Source organism: Typopeltis vanoorti, chromosome 6 (assembly GCF_054136105.1).
Source record: "Typopeltis vanoorti isolate ZY-2024b chromosome 6, IOZ_Tvanoo_1.0, whole genome shotgun sequence".
Lineage (NCBI taxonomy): Eukaryota > Metazoa > Arthropoda > Arachnida > Uropygi > Thelyphonidae > Typopeltis > Typopeltis vanoorti.
The window spans coordinates 103,786,714-103,812,995 of NC_143554.1; the positions used below are offsets into that span (position 1 = coordinate 103,786,714).

General features: G+C 35.0%; 1 protein-coding gene across 1 annotated transcript in view; it reads right to left on the minus strand.

Moving 5' to 3' along the window:
• btv (dynein cytoplasmic heavy chain beethoven) overlaps nt 1-26,282 on the minus strand; it is a 1,245,321-nt gene that overhangs the window by 157,357 nt on the left and 1,061,682 nt on the right. Inside the window, exons 65-66 of the mRNA XM_090394552.1 lie at nt 19,764-19,968; nt 2,523-2,686 (exon numbers count right to left, since the gene is read on the minus strand). Of these exons, the coding sequence (XP_090250678.1) occupies nt 2,523-2,686; nt 19,764-19,968 (369 nt within the window). The remainder of the gene's footprint in view (nt 1-2,522; nt 2,687-19,763; nt 19,969-26,282) is intronic.

Below are 26,282 nucleotides of genomic sequence, written 5' to 3' on the forward strand. Positions count from 1 at the left end.
ACTATTTAAATTCACAATACATGCAGGATATTTCACATGGAAAGGGAAATATATAAAAAAATTAGATGGGACAGCTATGGGCTTCCTCCCCCCAGCCAACTTCTACATAGAACACCTGGAAAAACTAGCTATCAATACAGCCACTCTCAATCCAACACTTTGGCTAAGCTATGTTGACGATATGCTTGCTATTTGGCCACATGGCTCCAGGCACATTGGATACATTCTTAGTGCATTTAAATAGCCAACATCCAAAAATCCACTTTACAATGGAATTGGAAAGTAATAACTGAGATGACTGTCTCCCAAATCTTGTCTGCCCTTCCTTGAATACACTAATCACACGTATTTCAGATGGTTCCATATCATTCTCAGTTTTCAGAAAAACCCACACATACAAGGAGATATTTACACAAACAATCACACCATCACCCTTCTCAACAGTATGGTATCTTAAAAATGCTAATCCACAGAGCGAGAGCAATCTGTTCCAATGACAATGCTCTAGCTGCTGAACTGGCTCACTTATGCCTCACCTTCTTGGCTAATGGCTATAATCCCCATAAGATAAACAAAATACTAACTGCTCCTAAGAAATCCCTCCCACTATTCACCATGGAGAACTACAACAAAACAGTCACCATCCCATACATTAAAGGCACATCAGAAAAGATATCTAGAATTCTCAATAAACATACTACGCACTGTATTCAGACAGTGTGTCAAATCAGCAGCTCTCATCCATTCACCCAAGGACAGCATCCCTCCTTTATCACATCCAGTTGTCTATGAAGTACCCTGCTCGTGTGATCAAGCTTATTACAGTCAAACAGGAAGAACGGTGGACATCAAAATCAGTGAACATAAAAGATACATCCGGCACTATGGCAAGTTGGGCCTAGCAGACCATGATTTGGATACCCCTGCACACAGGATCAACTGGAAGAAAATAAAAATACTGCACAGAAGCTTTTACAAGTCAGAGAGATTGTTCTTAGAGGCAACAGAAGCCTTGAAACATACTCTGAATCTCAACAAATATGGGTGTATAAATTGCCTAAGATTTGGGAGGCAGTCATCTTAAGATATAACTAGTACTTGCTCTCTTTTTTTACGACTTTAGTCTTTGTGTTGTTGCTACAATTTTTTTTTAGATAGAGGGTGCCTAATTAGGACTTTAGTCTTTGTGTTGTTTCTACAATTTTGTTAAACTAGTCCCTTTGTAACATCATGTTGTTGTAGTCTCACATACTGTGACAAACTGTGTTCTTGTGCTTTGAAGATGCTGGTTATAACACCAGTGAAATATCAGCAATAAGTCAATAAATAATTATTTAGTTATAATTCTGTGTTCTGATATATACCGTCAAAATTAAACAACATTTAGCTTTCTGTCTACCACCATACCTAAATCTGCCTTCATCTATTTCCTGGAGTACAGTGCCATCAATGTGATATACAGCTTGTAATCTATTTATCCCAAAATGCATAACTCTACATTTCTCAACATTAAACTAACACCCATTAACTTTTGCCCATACTGACAGTCTATTTAAATCTTCCTACAAGCTCTCCACATCGCCTTGATTAACTACTACTCTATCTAATTTTGAATCATCAGCAAAAACTGAATATTTCCTTTCAGGTTATTTCTTATACCATTTATGTAAAAATTAAACAGTAATGATCCCAGCCAGTATCTGTCCAGCAGACACCCTCTTATCCACTTAACTAGTGTCATATCCATCCCAATTTGTTCTAATTTGCATAACAGAATTCCATGTGGTATTCTTCAAATGCCTTTGCAAAATCCAGCAAAATGAGCATGCAGCCATTTCCTTTATCCATCTCAGCTGTTAATCTATTATACAAAGTTAGTAAATTACTAAGGCATGACTGACCCACATATTGACCGTACATGCTGACCCTTATACAGTATCATATTTTTATCTACCCATTCTTGAAATCTCTTTTTCAATAATTTTTTAGTACTTTTACCTCTACGCCTGAGATACTGATTGGTTTATGATTTTGTATTGTAGTTTTAGACCACCCCCCAAACATACCACTAGTAATGAGGTACAATCTAAGAAAATAGACAATAGTGATATTTTGTGCTAGCTGCTCAGAAAGCTACATGAAGCAATTCCATTAGAATATAATCCCATGTAATATATAGTATTTGGTCTACAGAACCACGTTACTGATATTTCCTGAAAAAAGGGTGGATCAACAAAGAATTCTTTCACGTCCTTGAAAGGTATCTTCAATGATATGCAAGTATCCTCAATAAATATAAATGAGGGTGTCAAGGGGGAAGGAGAAATCAGAGCAACCTGATCTGGAAACCACACACAGCACTGATACTTATTCAAATAACTTGCTTAATAATAAGCAAGTTATTTGTGATAATGTTTCCCTGAGCAACGAAGGCCATCTCACATATTATAATAATGTAACAACCATTACTTTTAAATGTGAGACTTCAAAACATACTGCAATGCAAATACAGTAATACAAACCTCAAAATAACTGTCAAGTCCAACTGTTTGTGCAGCAAGTTCTTGTAGCTCTTGAGAAGGATCTCCCCCAGGAGATGTAATAATCAAAATTGGCTCTGATGGTGTTTTCTTGTTAGATATTAGGCTTTTTAAACTTAGTGATGGTGGTGACAGTTCTTTCAGACCTACAAAGCAGAACAGCAACAGAAAATATCCTAAATTATGTATGTTAATAAAAGTGATTTATGAGGAAAAAAATTATTATTATTATTATTATGTGACAGCTCCAGGGAGTCCAAAGACTCATCGAGGGAGAGTGTGCCAACAGCATCAAACAATTGACTCCTTCCAACTACTAACCATGCTCAGACTTGCTTAACTTTTTGCAAGCCATTAGTAGCAGGGGCTCTATCAATCGACCAACCTTTGCTGGCAAAGGTTGGTCGATTGGTAGAGAAAGGTTGGTCGAAAAAGGAAGGAAGTGGGAAAAAAAAGTATTTTATACTGTATTAACATAATCATTCTATTACTACTTTGCTGGCTAGTAATAATTCCTTTCATAATTATTACTTTCCTAATCAGCATGGGTGACCTATAAATGCTGCAAATATTCAGCATTTATAATAATTGTCAAAACAAATATATCATCAACATTTTATGATGCATATATATCCTCAAAGGATGTACAAGGTATGATAGTACAACCCAATATTTCATAATTTGTTTACTATCGAGAATTTTCTTCAAAAACCTATCTATTTATCAGTTCTCTGATTCATTGCATCTTAAGTTTTGATATTTTAGTCCACTCCTAATAGCATCAGCACAATACATATTATGTATTGTGTTGATGCTATTTTTTTTTTTTTTTTATCTGATGCTTTCTCTTGGCTCACTTTCTGCCTCTGCTTCCATTTTTCTGCAATATTAAAGAGAATCCAGTAGGCAATACATGGAAGAGGGTTGTTGAAATTTTGTATCATAAAAAGGTAAAATATAATTTAGTTTTTAATTAGTGATACTGTTTTTATTAGATTGTATTTGAAAAACAGTTGTATTTCACTGCATAGGATTTTATTTGCATGTATTTTTTTCCAATTAATTTTTTTTTTTTTTTAATTATTATTATTATTGTAGTGCAGAGAATGGCAGCAATGGTTTGGAATTTTGTGATATTAGGACAGCAAAGATCATACTATACTCTTACAAAGGTTACAGCAGTACATAAGGTAATGAAAGATAAATAGCTAAATAAGTAAATAGATAGCACCTTCTGCATAATAAAAAAAAAAATTAAAAAAGTTGAAGAATGCCATATCTACACACACATACAAGACATTTATGAATAAATGCACATGTAAAAATTAATTCTTTGGAAAAAGTCAAAAACTTCATGCAGTTTATCTGATTTGGATAATCTGAGTGCAAATAGCTCAGCCAGATTAGTAAAAACTACATTCCTCATCTCACTTCAGCAAGATGACATATGGTCTATAGACAATAATCTACATACTGAACAATGAACAGAGCCTAGCAAGAACAACTTTCTCCCTTCTATTTCTATGTAAGAATGGACAGTCTTCTTTCACTTTTACTATGTGTTATTCCCACTTCCTATGCAGAGTCCGCATGTTACTTAGATGCAACTATATGGGAGATATTTTTGACTGTAGCAGCGTATGTTCACGGGGCCAGTTTGCCTGCTTGCAGGATGAAAAAATGCCAGATAAACTGGCAGAAAAAACCCTACTGCACGTGCCCAATACCAGCTAACTTGGCTATGGCTGAGGAAGATCCTCAAGTTCCTCACGTCTTCAACGGAATCAAATCTGGGACACTCCTTCCCCAGTCATATGATTGTGAAGCGCAAAGCCATTAGGCTAACAGCATGGACGTAAGACTGGAGAGTCAATTCTTAATATTAAGCTTAGTTGAATGCAATTTATTTGTTAGTGCTTCCTTCCACTGATTAATTAACTTAGCTTTTATTGACTATCTATAATCTATATAAGGGGAGAGGCAAACAGTATGTATGTAGAGAAAGTATGAGATGATCTAGCAGCTGTATTTGCTTGTATGTTCTCTTTTTCATGGAACTAAATGGAGAATGGTAGTCTGATGTATGTAATACTGAACTTCCCAATGTAGGAAAAAAAATACTAGTCCACATAATATGCTTAGGCAAAGACTTCATTTTCAGGGCATAGTTAAGTGATAAATGCTTCCAACAAAGCAAGAGAGCATGTTCATTTGATTAGACATCAAGGAGGTGAACGATGTGTGAAATGCATTAGTAACTACAGTCATCCCTTAACTTATGTCAGGGTTCCGTTCCATCTGGCAGGATGTAAGTCAATACATTAAATCAACAGAGTTATAGGGGTTAGAGACTTAACTGTAATAAGTATACTGTCATTTTAATTTTTAAACCTTATTAAGCTATACTGGGCATTACTGACACTACAAAACAGAAGAATAATCACCCAAATCTTCCTCTGCAATCATGTCTTTATTACCTTCCCTATTGGGAAGGATCAGGCTGTGGCTATTCTGGTGTAACCTTTGTTTTTTGTACATCCAGCAGGATGTACAAATGTTCAATGTGCATTGCTTATTCCTCTTCTTCTTTTCATCATAAATTTGTTTATAGCAAGCAAACACATCATGTACTTTCTTTTCTACTAATAAGTAGCATTAAACATTGGGGTTGTCCATGTCTTCAGCCATTTTGAGAACATCGCTAACTGCAGAGAACATTTCTGCAAGACCCTTCACTATGAATTGGTTAACTAACTTTTCTTGTTTCTCTTTTTCCTCTTCCTTTTCTTGTATTCTTCATTGGCCAACTTTTCAGGGGCAATTTCTATGAGTTGAATTATGTCATCATCACTTCGAGATTCAGATTGTTTGCTAGGCCCACTATTTCTTCACTCAATTTACAAAAGTCTTCATTTTTTCAAAACTTCCAAAATCATGCACAAACTTTTTTAGTGTCTTTTTATGCCACTCATACATTGAGAAGTCACTTCGTCCCAAGCCACAGCAATATTTTTCATAGCATGATAATTATTGAATGCTTTCCAGAATTGCATGAGAGTCTGATAATTTCCTTCAGTGGCAGAAATGGCTTATGAAAAAAAGTTTTCCGTAGATAATAAGCCTTAAACATTGGTTGGATCACTGAAGTCATGTTTGACCTGGATCATTATCTAGAATTAATAAAATTTTAAATTCTACATTTTCTTTCACACAATAGCTTTTCATTTTGCTCGAATAACAGTGGATTAAGGCATCCTCTAGCAATTTTTGAGTCATTCATAACTTCTTATTGCTCCAATAATGAACCGGAAGAATATATGCTTCCTAATGTTTTTCAAGGCTCATGGATTCTCACTGTGCCATATCACAGTTTACATCCAGCCAAATTACTCCCTAACAGAATTGTAGTACGGCCTTTAAGAGCTTCGAAACCAGGCATAGATTTTAGCTTTTTGTGGATGAATGTCTGCTCAGACATTTTTTTTTCCAAAACAAGGAGGTCTCATCGATATTAAATATATGCTGTGGCAAATAATTTCCTCTGTAATAATTTTATCCAATTTCTCCACAAACTCATTGGCAGCCTCATAAGTACTTGCAGATTCACCATACAATTTTCACATTATGCAGTGCAAAATGCTGCTTGAATCTGATGAACCACTAAGAAGAAGCGCTGAATTTGTAGTCGTAATCAGGCCCTGCTTCCTCCTTCAATATCTTGAAGAAACTTAGTGCCTTAGCAGTTATGGTCCTAGTGCTAAGGAGTATGTGCTTTTGGTTCAGGTCTTCTATCCATGATTCATCTAGCTTTTCCATATCGCTGATAGGACTCTGTTGTTGCTTTGTCACTATCATCGATTTAATGGAAGCAGACCCCTTCACAGCCTCCACAATTTTATCCTTATTTTCCAAAATGGTCATCGCTGTAGAATGAAACCATCTGAAGTTGTGTGATCACACTGAGGGGTTTACCAGCTTCATGTTGCTTATAACTTGCAGCTTTGTTTCAAGATCAATTGCTCCCTTCTTTTCTTTGATCTTCACTAGGTTTGTTTAATTGGGCATGTAGGGGGGGGGCATGTTGCACAAAGTTTCATGAAATATTTAACAATAAATACACAAATAACCTATTTTTCTAAACCAAAATCAATAGAAGAACTGTTGAAAACATGTGCCGATTGCCTACTACTGAATGAAGTTGCTGCTGAATGCACTGTTGCCACTTAAATTTAGCAACAATGCATCATGCGCTGTTGTGCATGATGCACTGCTGCTAAATAGAAACATTTTTACTTTACGCTTGCTTGCATCTTGTTTGAAAGCATAGTTGAATATGTTATTTATTCCCTTATGGGATCACGGACGTATCTTGAAGCAGAAACTGCTGAATAAGGTTGCCACTGAATGCACTGTTGCCACTTAAATTTAGCAACAATGCATCATGTGCTGTTGTGCATGATGCACTGCTGCTAAATAGAAACATTTTTACTTTATGCTTGCTTGCGTCTTGTTTGAAAGCATAGTTGAATATGTTATTTATTCCCTTATGGGATCATGGATGTATCTTGAAGCGGAAACTCGAACAGACATAAGTCGAGGGATGACTGTATTTGTACACTTTAATAATGAACAAGACCCAGCTATTGCAAGATACATTCCCTTTCAGAAGTGTACACTTGTGGCACATAATCAAGCTTTGAACAAAAGAGTGGACGACAGACAAAGCAACAGACTTCGATTAGCATCAAATCCACAGAGGACAGGGACACAAAGGATATTGAGTGTAAATGATTAATTTAATTAGTAGTTTTTTGTCAAAGAAACTTCAACACAAAAATGTTCTTTGTTTCAGAACTTCAACATCAATCATACTGAAGAGAAGCACACGAACTAAGTTCTAAAAAGAATCATGGCTGGGCTGTTTTCGGGTTAAACTGGAGATGCAAATACACAAGTATTATTAAAGAAAACATGGAGGAACTTGAAAACAAGAATCCAGCTTTGGAAAATTGGTGAGCAGGCTCTGAAGAAATGTACATCAATTTATTATTATTACTTGATATATTACTTATTACAAGTATATATGTATTCATTTTAGAAGATGTGTTACAGAAAATATTTGTCTTATCTTATCTTTGTCCTAATTTCTCTACTTTGTTAAACAACTGTTTTAAAATATTCTGAAGAAAAAAATAATGTTATTAAGCAAAATTTATTGAAATAAAATAAGGTTTGAACATTATTTTTTATTTTACCTTGCACTATTCTGATGTATGGGAATATGCATGTCACATTGTTATGCTTACTGCTGCTGTTTGAGAACAACTCTTTCTGCTTTCATGAACAAGATATGTTATGAACAAGACATTGCATTACATTCTTATTTTAAAATGTCGCAAAATTATATTCAGTAGTATTTCAAATGAACTCGCAATTGAAAACAAAACAAAACAAATGATTATTATTATTGTTATTTGTAGAGTGTTTATTGCAACAATAATGATGATGCTGTTTTGTTACCATTGTAAAATAACCTTCCGTGGTTGGAAGCAACATAAATATATAAACAGGGTGTTCGGGATAAATTTAACAGTTTCGTAAGGAAAAAGAAAATCTTCTTTGTATCTATTAAATTTAATGAATTGACAAAAAAACATTACAGGCAGAGTTAATTACAATACTATCAACAAGATTTACTCAAAATAACCACCATTAGCATCGATCACAGCTTCAATTCTGCTTCGGAACCTCGAACAAGCTGATGCTACAGTCTCCCTGGGAAGGGCCGCAAAAACTGTTTTAATTTTATCCATTAACTGGGCTTTTGTATTACTGGAAGTGCGATTGGTGTCTTTTTCAACTGCGCCCCATACAAAATAATCCATGGGGTTAAGGTCTGGGGAGTTTGGAGGCCAAACATTTGGACTGGTGAAGTCGTAGAAATTTTCAGACAACCATTTTTTACTTTTCCCAGAGGTGTGGCAAGGGGCCGAATCCTGCTGCCATACATACGGCCTACCATTGGCTACCCTTGTTATCCAGGGCTTGACTACAGTTAGCAACTCCACGAACAAAGCCCGAATTCCAATGCCAGGGTTCTTCAACACCTGTTCCTGCAGATTTGCGAGGAATTCTGCTGTACGAACGCAATCAGATCGTCTGCTAGGGATATTTCTTCTTGCTACATCCTCGTAGTCACCATTGCAAGTCTCTAGTTCATGCCTGATTGTTTTTACTGTATTCAGGGAGCATTGGGCAGCAGTCGTAATATCCTTATTTTGATGGCGGGCACGAATCATCATGATACAAGTTATTCTCTTCCATGATTCAGGTGGGTTCCAGCTATCCATCCTTTCTGACATCTTGTATATGAATGAAGAAGGGTCCAAACTTTTAAATGAAGAGAAGTGTGTGTTAATACATGTAACTTACGGAAAAATATAATTAATTATAAATATGTCAAATTTATCCCGAACACCCTGTATATATATGATGAAATTATCTGAGACACATTCTATATGGAATTGATTAAAATTTTATGTTTGTTTTGAAGTAATACAACCCCCTCCCTCCCTCCCACTGCAATGACCACTCATCATAACTGAATTATAAATATCTTCTTTCTGCTAATTTCATATTTCATACTTTTCACAGCATGTACTTCACATTTGTGATTAAAGATTTTCATATTATTATAGTGATGTTTTCTCCCTGGTGCAGGACACCAGAGTGTACAGAGGATTTGAAATTGGAAGTGATCACTATTTAGTCTTGAGCAGGATAAAATTGAATTTCATATTGAAAAGAATAACATGTAAGAAAGTTTTAAAGCGAATAAAAGTTGAGCAGCTCTCAGATGTGAACTGTAGACTAAAATACAGAAAGATTATTGAAAAGAAAATGAAAGAGTTTGAGAACAGGAATCAAACCTTGGAGATTCAGTGGCAAACTCTGAAGGGAACATTGATTGATTCTGCCAGAGAGGCATGTGGTGAGGTTGTCTGCAATGATAAAAAAATCAGAACTCCCTGGTGGACACAGGAAGTTAAAGAGGCAGTGAAGGAAAAGAAGAAAGCATATCAAAAGTTCCTGGCAAATAAGTCAGCTTTTACTCTTACAGAATACAGAGACAAATGTAAGAAAGCTAAACAGTGTGTAAAACTAGCTAAACAAAAGTCATGGGAGGACTTTGGCAAGAATATAGAAAATAAATATCAAGAAGGTGGCAAAATATTCTGGAGGTTGTTGAAGAAGCTTAGGAATGGAGGAAAGAGTGCTGTAAAAGGAATTAGAGATGATAAAGGTGAAATGAAAACAGGAGAAAAAGATATCCTTGAAGTATGGAGTAATTACTTTGAAAAACTGCTGAATGAAACAAGCAGTGATGACAGCACAGTGATAAAAAACACTGACCAGGCATGCAGTCAGGAATACATATCCATACTTGAAGTAGAAAAAGCCATCAAAGGCTTGAAATGTGGAAAGGCAGCAAAAGTAGATGATATTCGACCAGAAATGCTGAAGTATGGTGGTATAAGAGTCTTACAGTGGCTGCACTGCATAGTTCAGAAAGCCTGGAGAGAGGGACGAATTCCCGATGATTGGAGTAGAGCTCTCATAGTACCCATATATAAAAAGGGAAATAAAACTGAATGTGAGAATTACAGAGGTATTTCCCTACTGAGTGTTCCTGGCAAGATCTATGCAAGTATACTTGAGAAACGGTTGAGAAGAATTGTGGAAGAAAAGCTTGGTGAAGAACAAGCTGGATTCAGGCCAAATAGAGGCTGTCAGGATCAGATCTTCACTTTACGACAAATAGTCGAGAAAGCATGGGAATATAACAAAGATCTGTATTTAAGTTTTGTCGATTTGGAAAAGGCATATGACAAGGTGCCAAGAGAGAAGCTATTCAATACGCTGCAGTTATATGGTGTCAATGGGGCATTATATCAAGCAATACTTAGTCTTTATTTGAGTTGTGAGTCAGCAGTTAGAATTGAAGGAAGTACAGGAAGATGGTTTAATGTTAAATCTGGTGTGAGACAAGGATGTACATTATCCCCTCTGTTATTCATTATCTATATGGATCACATTATGAAGAAATGTGATATTAAACCTGATATCAAAATTGGAGATGTTAATGTCAGCTCTTTGCTTTATGCGGATGATGTTATACTTCTAAATAAATCCGCTACCAGTCTGCAAGATTCTCTGACTAAATTGAATAGCTGTTGTAATAGTTATGGTATGAAGGTCAGCAATAAAAAGACAAAGACAATGAAAATAGGCAGAATCATTGAAAATGTCAACTGTGTTGTGAATGGAGAACCCGTGGAACAAGTAAAACATTTCAGCTATTTAGGCACGATTTTTACTGAAGATGGTAAATTAAATATAGAAATAGACAACAGAATCAGCAAAGCTGGTATGGTGGGAAGTCAATTGAATAAATTCATATGGAATAAGAGAGAAATTAGTGGGAACACTAAATTAGCTGTATACAAGACAGTGTTCAAACCAATTTTAACTTATGGATCTGAGAGCTGGGTCAGAAGTAAAACACTTGACCAAAGACTAGAGTCCGCAGATATGAGAGTCCTGAGAAAGATTAGAGGCGTGAACAGATGGCATCAATGGCAATATCATATTAAAAATGAGGATATTAGGAAAGAACTTGACATTGTCAGCATCCAGGAATGCGTTAGCAGAGCTAATCTCAGATGGTATGGTCACTTAAATAGAATGGGAGAGGAAAGATTAGCAAAACAAGTGTTCTCTGCCAGGTTGGCAGGAAAACGACCCGGAGGAAGACCAAGATATAGGTGGATTGATACGGTACAAAGTGCCTTAGACGATAGAAATATAAGATCTGATAATGTTGGAGTCTTGACAAGTAACAAACTGATTTGGAGGAAAATTGTAGATAGGAAGTTAGTAATGATGTAATTTTTTCATGTAGTACTGTCATATCCTGTACACCCCTTGAGGGTACATGGCAGGAATTTGATGATGATGATGATGATGATGATATTATTATCTTTAAGGCAAAGTCATCAAAGTGCATCCTTCAGGCAATCTGAGATGTATTCTATAAAATATGATTTTGAACAAAAAATAAAAATAACATAATCAGCTGCCAGTTTTTTTTTTTTTTTCAAAATATTTGAAATAATTATCTTGAATTAAGTTCTTTGAGAACAAATAAGATGAACTGTCAACTAAGCGATTAGACATAATTAGCACAAAAGAAAATAAAAATGACACTGGCTTGCCAATGATTTCATCAAAAAGTTACCTAGCTGGCCAGAAGAATGAAAAAAATCTTTATGATCAAAACAACCAGTGGACCCAAGAATTTCTGGCACGCCAAAAATTCACAAAAAAGATATTCTGTTACAGCTAATTGTAGATGGGAGAGATTATCCAACCTCAACCTTAACAGAATATCTGTCAAACATGATAACATCACACATAGGAAAAACAGAATAATTTGTCAAAAATAGTTTGCATTTCATTGAAAAGGTAAAAGATATAAATATAGAACCTTCAGACATCTTAGTAAGTTTTGATATAGTCAGTCTCTTCACCAATGAACTCAAAAATTACACAGTGAATCTACTTGTAAATCTTTTCCCACCGGACACTGTAAGACTATTCAAACACTTTTTTATATTTACTAAAATAAAGAGCCAAAAGGATTCAGTTCAGCAATGCAAAATTATATAAATCAAGTGGATATTAAATCCAGCATTATTTCAAGACCAAATGTAGAAACTATGAAAGTTTCATAAAAAAAGTTGACCAGAGAGTTTACGGGAATATGCTTGCTGGCATTCATGAGTTGCCCTAGTGTAGAATACATAGAAGACATGAGCGCTTGCCCAAATATCCATATATTCACCTTTTATTGGCCCATTTTAATAAGGTTTCACTGGTAAGAACTAATAAGAATTCACTTTATTTTGGTAAATACTTTACGCACTGACCAAGAGTTCACTTATGAAAAATATGCCTCTCCGACACTTCAAGTTCCTTAGTACTGAGAGTTTTTGCTCTCTCAAGGTTTTTGCCTGGTCTCTGAGGAGTTCAAAATAGCTATCAGGCTAGTGAAACCTTATCAGAATGGAACAATAAAAGGCAAATATATGGACACTTGGGTTAGCACTGATGTCTTCTATGTGGTCCATGCTAGGGCAACTCATGAATGCCAGTGGGCATATTCCTTAAGCTCTGTGGTCAACTTTTTTTTTACAAAACTTGTTTCTACATTCAGCTTTGAAATAATGCTGGATTTAATATCCACTTGATTTATATAACTTTTTTTATATTCCAAGACAGATAGTGGGAACAAAAAAAAAGGACTTGCCATGGGTTCCCTCCCCCTTTCTCCAGCCCTAACCAACCTGTTTATGGAAAATTTTGAAGCTAATGCATTAAAAACCTATCAGAAAAAATCAAAAGTTCGGTTATGTTATATCAATATTTTCATCGGGAACAGTGGATGAGTTGGTTGCTTTCGAAGATTACCTGAACAACTTTCATTCCAACATAAAATTTACTATTGAACTAGAACAGCACAAAAAATTACCTTTCCTTGATATCCTTGTCGAAGTAAATAAAGAGGAAAAAAGATTATCCTTCTCGGTATGCAGAAAAACCTACCATAATGGGAAGATTTTTAAATGCAACTTCACGCCACCATCCATTGCAAAAGATGGGCATAATTAAAACTTCACAAGACAGGGCATACAATTTATCAAGCACACCAATTAAAAGGAATGAAGAACTGCACTAATTGAAACAGAACCGCACACTTAATGGTTCTGAACTCAAGATGATCAGAAAAAATTCTTAATACATCTCCTACAACTCCCTTACTTAAACAAGATTTCAAGAATGCAATCATGCTGCCTTAAATCAAAAATGTCACAGACAAAGTGGCTGCACTGCTCCACTTTTACAACATACATAAAAGTGGCTTTTTTACCTTTACAAAAAATATCAAGATTCCTACATCCAACAAAACCTCCATTGACAATCACCCCATGAAAAAACAAATCCACACAACCACTACTGGTCATCAAGTACTCTGGCAACAAACAAAAATATTACATGTTGATAACTGTTTCATAAGAAAATTTAAAGGAAGCTACACAAATGCTTAGGATCCCTACACAGTGCAATAAAAATCAAGGTTTGATTTTACATTAAGTGTGGTCTGCTTTCATCAAAAATTTAACTGCCATGGACCTAGGATATAGAATGCATGAACCACAGAAGGTGACAACAACTAGCAATGTTCCAATATGCATACAGTAAAGAATATATCATTTGTATTCTGGTTTCTCAATTATTTAACAGTTGTGAAGTTATAAAAAACATCTAATATATGTAATAAATCATTAATAGGCTTTTGTTGTGTAACACTTTTATGTACCATTACCCCTGATGAGGTAAGTCATAACATACGAAACTAGTCAGGTTTTAATTGTTTATTTTTAATAAACTCCTTATATTATAATGTGGTCTCAATACCGAAAACTTCCTATTTAACCACAGAAACCTACATGTACATGACATTGGTTTTCCAAGGTAATGCAATATTTAAGTGAAGAACGTATGCAAGGATCTCTTATTTTGTCCTGGCATTAAAAATTGTACAATAAAAGGAGGAAAAAAAAAATTCTATATTTTTAGTATATCCAATATAACCTAAAAGTCAAGTTACCCATCATAGAACAAGGAACTGCATTTCTTGTTAAGTGTTATCTTCAGCATGAAGGATTATCCCACCTTCTAATGGACATGACTGCCATATTTCACTTATCCATGTTTTTCAACAGACAGCATGCACCATATCCAGATTTTGCTGGACATATATATATATATATACAAAACGGCCAGTTGGAAAGTTAAACTCAAATATCTGTGTAAGTAATTATAATTTATAAAACACTTTTTACAGTGTATATGGGATTTTTATCATCGTTATGAGTAGTACAGAGTAATCTCTTCATTGCAGAAAATCCTTATCACTCTAGCTAACAAGAATCTCTTCAACATCATTAATATACAGTCATCCCTCGACTTACGCCTGGGTTCCATTCCATCCAGCAATATGTAAGTAGAGTCGAATCTAAGTCGATACATTAAACCAACAGAGTTATAGCGGTTAGGGACTTAACCATAATAAATATACCGTCATTTTAATTTTTAAACCTTATTATAAACCTGTACTGTGTGTTACTGCCACTATAAAACAGGAGAATAATCACCCAAATCTTCCTCATCCATATTAAATATTTGCTGTGGCAAATAATTTTCCTCTGTAATAGTTTTATTTAATTTTTCCACAAACTTCTTGGCAGCCTTCTCAACACTTGCAGATTCCCATACATTTTCACATTATGCAGCACAAAGTGCTGCTTGAATCTCATGAACCAACCGGAAAAGTGTTGAATTTGTATTAATAATTGGGTTCTGCTTTCTCCTTCATCATGTTGAAGAAACTTAGTGCCTTAGTGGTTATGGTGACAGTGCTAAAGGGGTATGCGCTTTTGATTCAGGTCCTCTAACATGATGCAAGTAGCTTTTCCATACACCAATAGGATCTTGTCATTGCTTTGTCACTATCATCGATTTAATGGAAGCAAATCCTTTCACAGCCTCTACGACCCTATCCTTATTTTTTCAAAATGGTCGTCACTGTAGAATGAGACCATCCAAAGTCAGGTGCGATCACACTGATAGGCTTACCAGCTTTATGTTGCTTTATAACTTGCAACTTCGTTTCAAGATCAATTACTCGCTTCTTTTTTTGTGATTCTTCACTAGGTTTTTTGATTGTGCATGTAGGGCCATGTTGCACAAAACATCATGAAATATTTAACGATAAATACACAAATAACCCACTTCTCAAACACAAAATCAACAGAGGAACTGTTGAAGTCACGTGCTGACTGCCTAGGGAGGTTACCACTGAAAGCGCTTTACCTTGCGCTCACTTGTGTCTTGTTCAAAAGTATAGCTGAAAATGTTATTTATTCCCTTATGGATCAGGATGTATCTTCGAAAGGATGTAAATTGAACGGACATAAGTCGAGGGATGAGTGTATATGATAAACACCAATGGCCAGATACAGAACCATATGGTACACTTCTGGTCATATCACCTTTCTTCTCTAACTGAGCACTACAGTACATAACTTTTTTGATACCTGTCAGTCAGCCACTCTCAAATTCAAGTCATAAATTTATTTTGCAAACTCATCACTTTGAGTTAACAACTTCCCATGAAAACGAGGTGACTAAGTCTGGGCACAATAATAATTATACAGCCTAATCCAGGCATCATCACACAAAAGACCATGTGAAGGCCCTCATCATCACTGTCATAATATGCCATGAGATATACACAAATAACTGATGATGTTAAATGATGATATGTTATCTAGTCCTACTGTCTTATTGACATCAAGTTTAAATAATTCCATATATACCTATTGCTTGCTCAACACCAGTTAATCCCCTCCATTACTTACACACAAAACTTCTCAGGAACAGCATTCCTTTTTGTATGTCTGAAGACTGAATGATGTAACTAAGGAACGACCTATGGGGGTTGCCATATTCCAAAAGAGGAAAGTCACTAGCAGCAGCCACAGGAGTCGGTATTGGGATCATCATGGTTTAACTTATATATTAATGATATTGTTGCAGTCTTAATTGCAACTGGAGGCAAACCTGCAACTGTTTGCAGATTATGCAAAATTGGGGAGAACAATGAAGAATCAAGAAGATGTGGCCTTACAGAACCTGAATAGACTGTATGAGTGGGCACCTAAATGAGACTTTCAGTTCACATACATTATGAAACTCATGGATACAACTACCATGTTAGAGTAAAACATTAGTTTAATATAAACCAAAATATACACGCGACGTTTCGACCTTCACATTATGGTCATCTTCTGGAGTATATGCATATATACAAAGAAACAAGCTGCACTACAATCTACATGGCATGCTAAAGTTATTGATCAACCATTAAAACTATTTGCCTGACCTCTGGTGCTAAAAAAAAAAACCCTCACTACGTCAAAGCTAGAGTCCTATTATTATTATTATTCTATTATGTTACAAAGTTAAATTAAACTGGAGAATAACATGTTTTTTATACAGAAAATAAGATAGATAAATAAACAGAAAATAAAATTATTTATATAAGTATATATATAAATTGCAACTAGTATGGATAGTGGCCAATAAAAAATGAAAAATTGCTTCGAGTCCTAAAGTCATGGTTTGCTGAAAACTAAGTGGGCTGAATGTGTGCAATCCAAATTCTTGGGATTTTTAAGCCCCCATTATTATTAAGATTAGGGTGGTTAATAACAATTTCACAGGCTTCTTTAAATTTCCGTTCATACCAAGTTTTTGTATGATGCAAAGAACAAGTACTTTTCCAATCAATTCAATGTAGGGTGTCAAGAGAGGGATCTGAGAGGCCTGCTTCACCAAAATTATTATATTTAATATGTCATTTGTGTTTTTTTTTATGGATAGGGATTGTATGTCCAGTTTCCTCAATATAAGGTAAGTTACAGGTGCAATAGATGCAATAAACTCCAGGGTGTGTCAATGGGGGGAAAAGGATCCTTAGAGGTGTTGAATATGTTTTTTAATTTTAAAGGTGGTTTAAAAGTGGCATTAAGATTATAATGATGTAAGATTCTTTTAATTTGTTCTGATAACTCTTTAATGTATGGGAGTGTTATGGTTTTTACTGTAATCTATATTACTTTTTGATGAAGTTTTATGAAACTATCAGTTCAATGTTTCAAAGTGTAAAGTTCTAAAATTTGATAGGCAATGATGGGATGTGAAGCCAAGATTACAATTCTGACTCCATTTCCCAACAAAGTGGGGAAGTTATGAAGGAAGATGAGAAGACAAGAAAAGATCTGGGGGTAGTAGTGGACAAGGATCTGATGTTTGGGGGAGGGGGGGGAACTACACAAGTTGTAAGATCATCACATTGCATTATGGCAATAATGCAGAGGAGCTTGATGTGCAGAAATAAAGAGGGTATGGTTCTATCATCACTATATGGTTTTAACATATCATCATCACCACTACCACCACCTCATCACATGGTGATCAAATCTGTGCACAATAATCTATATGAGGCCTGATCAGCGTCTTATACTATACATTAGAAAGGGTTCAGAGAAGATTGATTAAGGTGATAACCAGTCTTTGGAATCTGGGATATGAATGCAGATTGAGAGAATGCAATTTGCAGAGTCCATGAGGAAGGATGGCATTGTGATGTTTGAGTTGCTAAAAAGTCATTACTGGGTTAATATGGGAAACATTTTTCATAGAATGTGAGAGGAATAAGACAATAGACCATTCCCAGAAACTGTATAAGACATGAGGACAATAGAAAAGGAGTAAGGAGCTAAGTTCTGTGCATGGAGAATGGCTGGTGAGTCGAAAATACTGCCTGCTGGTGTGATGAATGAAAGTATGTTGAATGAGTTTAAACCTGTGATGAATGTAGATATGTTGAATGAATTTAAAGCAGAGTTCGATGAATAAAAATAATCATGACATAATATAAGCAAAAATGGATATTATTATTATTATAATTACCCAATTCCTCATGGAGTCAAAGACTATCTGGGAGGTCCTTGTATCATACACACAGCTCATCATACTGTGCTTTAAACACACTCAAATTCTCTGCAGACACCACACTCTCAGGTGAGGCATTCCAATCATTCACAACTCTGCATGAAAAAAACCTGCTTCTCACTTCCCTACTCACACCCTCTTAATACAGTTTCCAGGGATGACTTCTGGTTCTCCCCCTGATCTCCACTATTTTCTGTAGAACTTCTCCAGCACTGATTCTATAACAAACCCCTTACTAAGTTGTAGGTCTCTATCATATCTCCCCTCTTCCTCCTGTCACCAGACTCTGCAAGCTGAGTCTTCTCAATCTTTCCTCATACTCGACATTCTAGAGGTTAGAAACTACCTTAGTCAGTTGCCTCTGGACCCCTTTCCAACATTTCTTCCTCCTTCTGAAAATCAGGTGACCAAATCTGGGCATAATAGTCCATATGTGGCCTAATCAAAGCCTTATACAATGGAACAAGAATCTCCCTACTTCTACAAGTCAGTGTCCTCCGCATCATTCCCAGAAGCCTTCGTGTTGTCTTCACAATTTTGGCAATGTGTCCCCTAAATTTCAGATCCTTATCCACCATCACCCCCAGATTTCTTATTTCCTCCATCTCCGACAATATATCCTCACCAAGCATAAATTCTGCATCCCATTTTTGTTTTCCAAATTTTAAAACCTTACGTTTTTGCAACATCAAACTCGCATCCCAATCACTCAATTTATTAAATCCAGTATTATTTCAAAGCCAAATGTAGAAACAATGGAAGTTTCATAAAGTAAGTTGACCAGAGAGCTTACGAATACACTCCCCATTCGCAAGTTGATTTAGCATGGACTACTTAAAAGACATCTGCCCCCAAGCATCTATATACGAAACTTTCATAGTTTCTACATGAAATAATGTAGAAACTATTATTCGGCTTTGAAATAATGCTGGATGTAATATCCACTTTGCTTATATAATTTTGCATCACCAAACCTTTTGGCTCTTTGTTTTAGTAATAACATTTTCTAGAGTGAGAGAACAAAAGAATGAAATGCAAATTGTGCTCTTGACTAATCTTTATACAGTGCACTGATTAATACTAATCTTTAAGCAAATTAAGGAAGAATTAGCTGAATTTATTGTCACCGATTATTTAATTTTGTATGTATAAGTATACGTGTATGCAAGAGAGAGAGAGAGAGAAAGAAAGAAAGGAATTTATTTATTATGCATAAACTTTACGTTAAGTATATATAAACTTTTTTTACTGTAAATTTCATATAAATGCAATTCATGTATTTATATTTTATTAAATTTTAGTATTTTCTTTGATATGACTGATATTGGGTGTCATTTACTACATTTAACTGCTTCAACAACCAGAAAAAATAATGGATTCTATCTCTGAAACTCAGAAAAAATTTTATCTCTTCTTCCATATGTTACATGTAGTATGATGCCAATTCAGAACATATTATGAATGTCTGTAACAAAAGACATTTATTTTATAAATTATTATAACTACTAAACTTTGCCTTACCTAATACTTGGCAAATAAAATGAATCATGGCACTTTGAAGTCTATCTGGACGGAGAGCTTGAATTAGCAATACTTGCTGAAATAGACTAAGAGCAGAAATCACTGATTTAGGAATTTCTTGTTCACAGTGATTGCTAGTAGCAAAATTGTGCCAAATATCCATATTTTCTAAGTTGAGATCTGAATACATTTGAGGAAATGTGCTCTATAATAAATTAAAGAACATATATTAAACTTTTTAGAAGAGATATTAATTAATTAGCATAACTTATAAAGAAACTAAATTTTACAAAAAAATGATGCAACTAGTTCAGAGATACATAATTATTTTTATCAATTATCTCTTTTCTTTTTCTTTCCCTCTCTCTCTCTCTCTTTTTGCACAGTGCAGTTATAACCATCAAATGTTGTCATTCACAGTTATAGATTGACCAATGAAACTTGGTTTTACAGATGAAAGAAATGATATATTTTGAGACCTATGTAAACAGAAAGGTTGTTAGATTTACATTCATACCAGGGCATTCACATTTATTTTCACATTAAAAGAACTGTTTCCATTTTAAAATGTTCTATATGTTGGAACTAGGAAATTAAAGAGCCCATGAAAATAAGAAATTATATAAAAATGTTCATTGGTAAAAAGTTAACATGTGCTTTTGAAGAACATACAAAAAATGTAGAAAAGTTAAATTATATATAAAAGAAGCTAAACTAAATCATGGGAAGATTTTGGAAAGAATATTATTATTATAATTATTATCATTAACATCTGACCTCCATGAAGTCAGAGACTTGTAGGAGTACACACTATCATACATAAAGCTCATCCAATAGTGCCTTAAACTAATTAAATGTGTTTACATTCACAACACACTCAGGCAATGCATTCTACTTGCAAAGAATCTTCTCCTCACTCCTCTGCACACACACACCCTGCTTATACAGTTTCCAGGGATGGCCTCTTGTTCTAACAAACCTCCTCCCAGTATATGAAACATTTCTTCCATGTGAACCTGATAAAAAGCAATGATAATGAAGGATATGATTGCAAGAATGTGCAAAAAAAAGAGGTCTGGAATTTGTTGATGTCTGGAGAGTGTTTGAAGGCAAAAGAGAGCTGTATGCAAGAGATGGGTTGCATCTGAACATAGAATGTCATAAGCGATTGAAGAAGTTACTGTTATCTGAACAAGTTGAAGTAATTGGGAAGGTAAACTAAAATTGAAAAGGTTGAGTGTAAGAGGGAGAAACTTAAGCAGTGATTGTATATAATTGTTGATCCTTATTCCCGGAATAAATTGCAGAATAGAGGGGATAAAAATCAGCATGGGATTACTGAAATTAGTGACATGTATATCAGTTCTAAAGCTTGTACAAGAACTAAAGGGAATCTGCAATTTTTGTATACAATTGCAAGAAGCATTCTAAGTAAGAGGGAAGAATTTTTGGCATTAGTCAGTGCAATCTCACCAAAAGTTGTAGGCATTAGTGAAACTTGGCTGTCAGCAGAAGATGTGGTCACTGGAATTGAATGTGATGGGTACAGTATTTTCAGGGAGGATAGAGAAGATAGAACGGGGAGGAGGAGGAGGAGTAGTACTGTTGATGATAGCTGATGAGTTGCAGCCAAAGAAAGTAGTATATCAAGATGATAGACATGTGAATGATAGTACTTTTGAGGCAGTCTAACATGAAATAGTGACCAATGCAAGCAAATATATAGTCGGTTACTGCTATAGCCCATGGGGTATAGGGGATGATATTGAATTCATGCATCAGCAAATTAGTGCAATGAGTGCAGGGAGTTAGTGATTATTACGAGGGATTTTAATTATGGTGATATCAATTGGAAGGAGGGAATATCACATGGCAAAAAGGAAATGGAATTCATACCTCTTCTATGAAATAATTACTCGAAACAGCATATAGCTGAAGGGACACGTGGTGTGAGTGTTGGACCTGGTCATTGGTTCAGAGGATATATGCATAAGTAAGGTGTCCTCGTTACCTCCAATTGGTGAGAGTGATCATGTGGTATTGACTTGGGAGGTTGCAAAATTTGTGGATTTCTCTCTTAAGAAGGGGTATATACGGAACTACAGGTTAATTATAAAAGCTTTGGAGTGAGCTTGCAGCAGTCCCATGGCAGAATATATTGCAGGGGAAAGATGTTAGCAGTGCATGGGATAAAATCAGAGGGTATCTGAGGAAGGCAATATCAGCAGGGGTGAATGCTGGTCTTGAAATTCACGCTTGTTCTAGTAATCATTCAGGGAGTGAGAGGTGTGATTGAAATCTGATTATCGGAATAATGAATTACAGGTAACCCTAGTATAATGCGGATGTTAGGTTCCACAGAAATGGCATGTTATATAAATCTCATTATGTGAGACTCAGAACACATACAAAAAGTAGGGTTATGTTCCGAAATCGTTTTTTTTTTTTAAATTATATAAACAACAATGACATATTCAAGAAAAATATATTTTTATTTAATTCAGGTAATTCATGTAAGTTAAGAAAACATATAAACTCTGACACAAATACATAGTATAAAATTATAAAAATTACAAATTGTAATCAAGCTTCATTGCATGTAATGCATAAATGTTTTAGACAAAATAAAAACGAGTGCATATTTTAATATTTCATAGCACGAGGATTTGAGGATCAGTTAATAAACATTAGTTTTGTCATGTAATCACCTCATGCATTATTACAAAACAGTAGAGTAATTCTGTCTTTGGAAACTTTGAATACAGGAGCTGATCTCTTTCATTTTTCGAAATATAAGTGTGTTTTGGCTTTTTTTTTTTTTCCCCAATATAACCCAGATTTATCAGCACTGAACACTTGGTCTGCATTATAAATGTTTATAAACTTTGAGAGTTTTTTGTTTAATAAGATTTCCATCCAAAGGAATTTTCTTTTGAGTGCATCTTCTTTCCAAATCATTAGAGATTTCTTCATTTTTCTCTTAGAAAATTGCATACACGCATTGCACTCACTGTTGACCCAGCAATGAACATTTTCTAGGATTTTATGTTCATTGTGTTTGATTGTTTGAATTGTTGATTCATTTAAATTCAAAGTCCATACAACAACTGGTTTCTCTCCATTTTCCAACCAATCCATGATATTAATTTTTTTTCTTCGAGAGAAATTTTCTTCAAGACGAATTTTCTTTTCAATATTCATTTTTTCCCTTTCAATGCAATTTGTGGCCATTACTATAAAAATAATTTTTTTACATAAAAAGGCATTACATATTAATTATGTATGTAACTCACCAGAAAATAAAGTGCTCAGCTTGAGATAACACACTTATGATTTTTAATGCGCCTTCCTGGCAGAACACGAAGACAATTTTCAACAATAAACACTTTATATGGTATACAATTGACGTACATGTGTGCTAAAGGGTGTTTCCCCTAATATAAATTCACTACTTATAACTACCTGCGCGATATGGGCAGACACAAATTTAATGAAGATAAAATTTGATTTTTAAGTTGCACGGTTAAAAATATATGAAAAGATAAAGGGTGACTACAATTTCTAGACTGTGTTTTTGTGAAAACTGTGTTGTATAAGTACTGCGTTGAACAAGGGTCACTATAATTTGTAGACCGTGTTATACTGAAACCGCGTTGTATAAGTACAACATTATACGAGGGTTACCTGTACTGACCATTTAAAACTATATACAGGTCCCTTGGTTAATTAATCCCTTAATGTTACTGCGTATATTAAAATCGCGTTAATCAAATCTAATAATCAATGGTAAAAATTATAATTTGTCTATGATCGATTACTGTTATTAATAATTTGTTTTATATGGTACTCTTTTAGGAATGATAAAAAATGAATGCAAAGTAAATGTTTAATAAATACTTGTACCTACATTAGTTACTGCAATTTTTTTTTTATCAAAAAGAAGTTATCAAGAGTCGTTTGAACAGTTTTAGTTTTTTTTTCTTATCGGCATAAATTCTACAATAACAAGCAAAATGACTCTCCAGACCTTGGCAAACATGCAATAAAACATAAAGAAAAAACACTGCAAATATAATACATGATGGTACAAATTAAGTGGATATTGAATCCAAGATTATTTCATAGCCGAATATAGAAACTACATACAAGAGTTTTGTGCCGAATATATAGAAACTAAAAGTTTCGGCGAATGCAAGCATAAGCAAACTTATGGGCAACTCGTAGTAAAGGTGGTAAGCTCCAGATCACTTTCCTTAGTATTTTCCATAATGTAAAGCACATCTCCTAAAGGACATGTATAATAAATAACCCTTTGGCTCTCTATTTCAGTAATACATGATGGTTTATTTATTTTCAGTTACAATCTAGAAATTATTGAACAAAGAATTAAAAAAAAAAAAAAAAAAAAAACTAAACCATACTATACTGACATCGGAGGTCGCGGTATCTCTCGGACACAATTTACTGTCAAATATCACAAACCTTTACATAACATGAGTTAAACCAAACTGACAGCAAAAAGCAGCGCGGAATATCACTCGTAACATATGAATGCACAGCTACTCAGGACCTCCAAGCTATATACTGAATTGTGTAAGAATATTTATATTAAACATTTTGCATGTATCTGTCAGATCAGCTGCGAGCTCCTCAGTGTTAAAGGCGTGTTAATCAAAACTCTTGCCGCATATATCAAGGGATTGTCGCAATTAATTTTGGCATGTTAATCAAATCCTGCATTAAGCAAGGGATACCCGTATTTAAAAATTTATGTACATTTAATCATACAAATACAACATTTATTTTACAAATGATATTCTATATTTTTCAATTTAGCTACTTGAATACAAATTCTACCCTATGGTTCTTCTTTATGAACTGATCAATAACATCGTCATAAAAAGTTGGTTGTAACTTAATTTTCCCAAGCAACACACACACACACACACACACACACACACACACACACACACACACACACACACACACACACTTGTAAAGGCTGCTGAAGCTCACTGGCTAGAGCTAAGTTGACTGCGTATGGCCTGTGGATTAAGCAACAGAGTGAGACAACGTGAAATATGCGCGCACGTGAAATCACAGCGCTGCTGCAAGGAACTGAAAGCTCCTACAACCGCTTTGACTTGAAGAGTAAGTCAAAGTGGTTGTGGGAGCTTTCAGGTTTTTCGGTTTGTGGGATGCTTGCTCTTCTAGTCAAAGGTAGCTTTGACTAGAAGAGCAAGCATCGGCTTCAATACACAATGCAAAGCTCAATTATTGCCGTGCAAGCTTAAGACGTCTTCTGTCTACAAAAATAAAAGCCTAAATGGAATGCTTATAAATGCATGCATTTATTAACAAATAAATAGTACTTCTTTCTCAATTAATGAGCTTGGAGCAAATAGCAAGCATGGAGAATTTGCCACTGAATATCAGATTGTGTCCTCATGGTCAGGAAGACAAACGAGGTAGGCATCAGATGGATGAGTAATAGTATCAAGCTTGATCTGCAAAAAAAGAAGATGTTATGGAGAATTTACAAGGAGAAAGGCGATCAGTACAAGGCTCAAGCTAGGAAGGTTACCAGTATAGTAAGAAAAGCTAAATCAGATTATGAGAAGACCTTAGTGAAGGAGATCAAGGGTAATCCCAAAGAGTTCTTCCGTTATGTGGCAAGTAAAAGGAATGACTTCGGGAGGATAACCTTAGTGGGTGCTGATAGTATCGAGGTGACCAATTCAGATGTAATAGTAGAGTTACTGAGTGATCCCTTTTCAAATGTCTATCACCCAAGTGAGAATATCTCTGTACCTGTAGCAATAACTAAAGTGAGAATTGAAGTTAAGAAATCATAGGTACTCAGTATATTGCAAAATTTACATGCAAACACTGCTGTAGGTATAGATGGAATATCAGCTCGAGTGTTGCGTGAATGTGCAAAGGAATTGTCAATGCCTCTTACTTGGTTATTTAACTTAAGTTTGAACTCTGGTATGGTCCCTAGGGAGTGGAAGGAAGGCAAAATAGTTCCATAAAGGTGGTTCTAAAACTGTGGCAGTTAATTACAGACCAATCACCATCTCGGGAGTCTTGGTGGTAAAATATGGAAAAGTTGGTTAAAGACAAAATTCAAGAATGGGTGGATCAAAATATGATACTCTATAGGGGCCAACACGATTTTGTTAAAGGTCGATCCTGCCTTAGCAATTTATTAGCTTTTTATAATAGAATGATGACAGGATGAGGATGAGGATAATAAGATTATAATAGGATGAGGCAGATGACCAGTGGTGTGCCTCAGGGCTCTGTGCTTGGGCCATTGTTGTTTAATTTGTACATAAACGATATAGGAAATGGCTTAAAAGGAGATATTCCGTTGTTTGCTGATGATGCAAAGTTGTGTAGCGCAATAAAAAATCAAGCTGATGTTGAAAGTTTGCAGGATGATTTAAATAAGTTGGTAAAATGGGCAAAAGATAATGGATATCAGTTCAATGTAGAAAAGTGTAAAGTTATGCA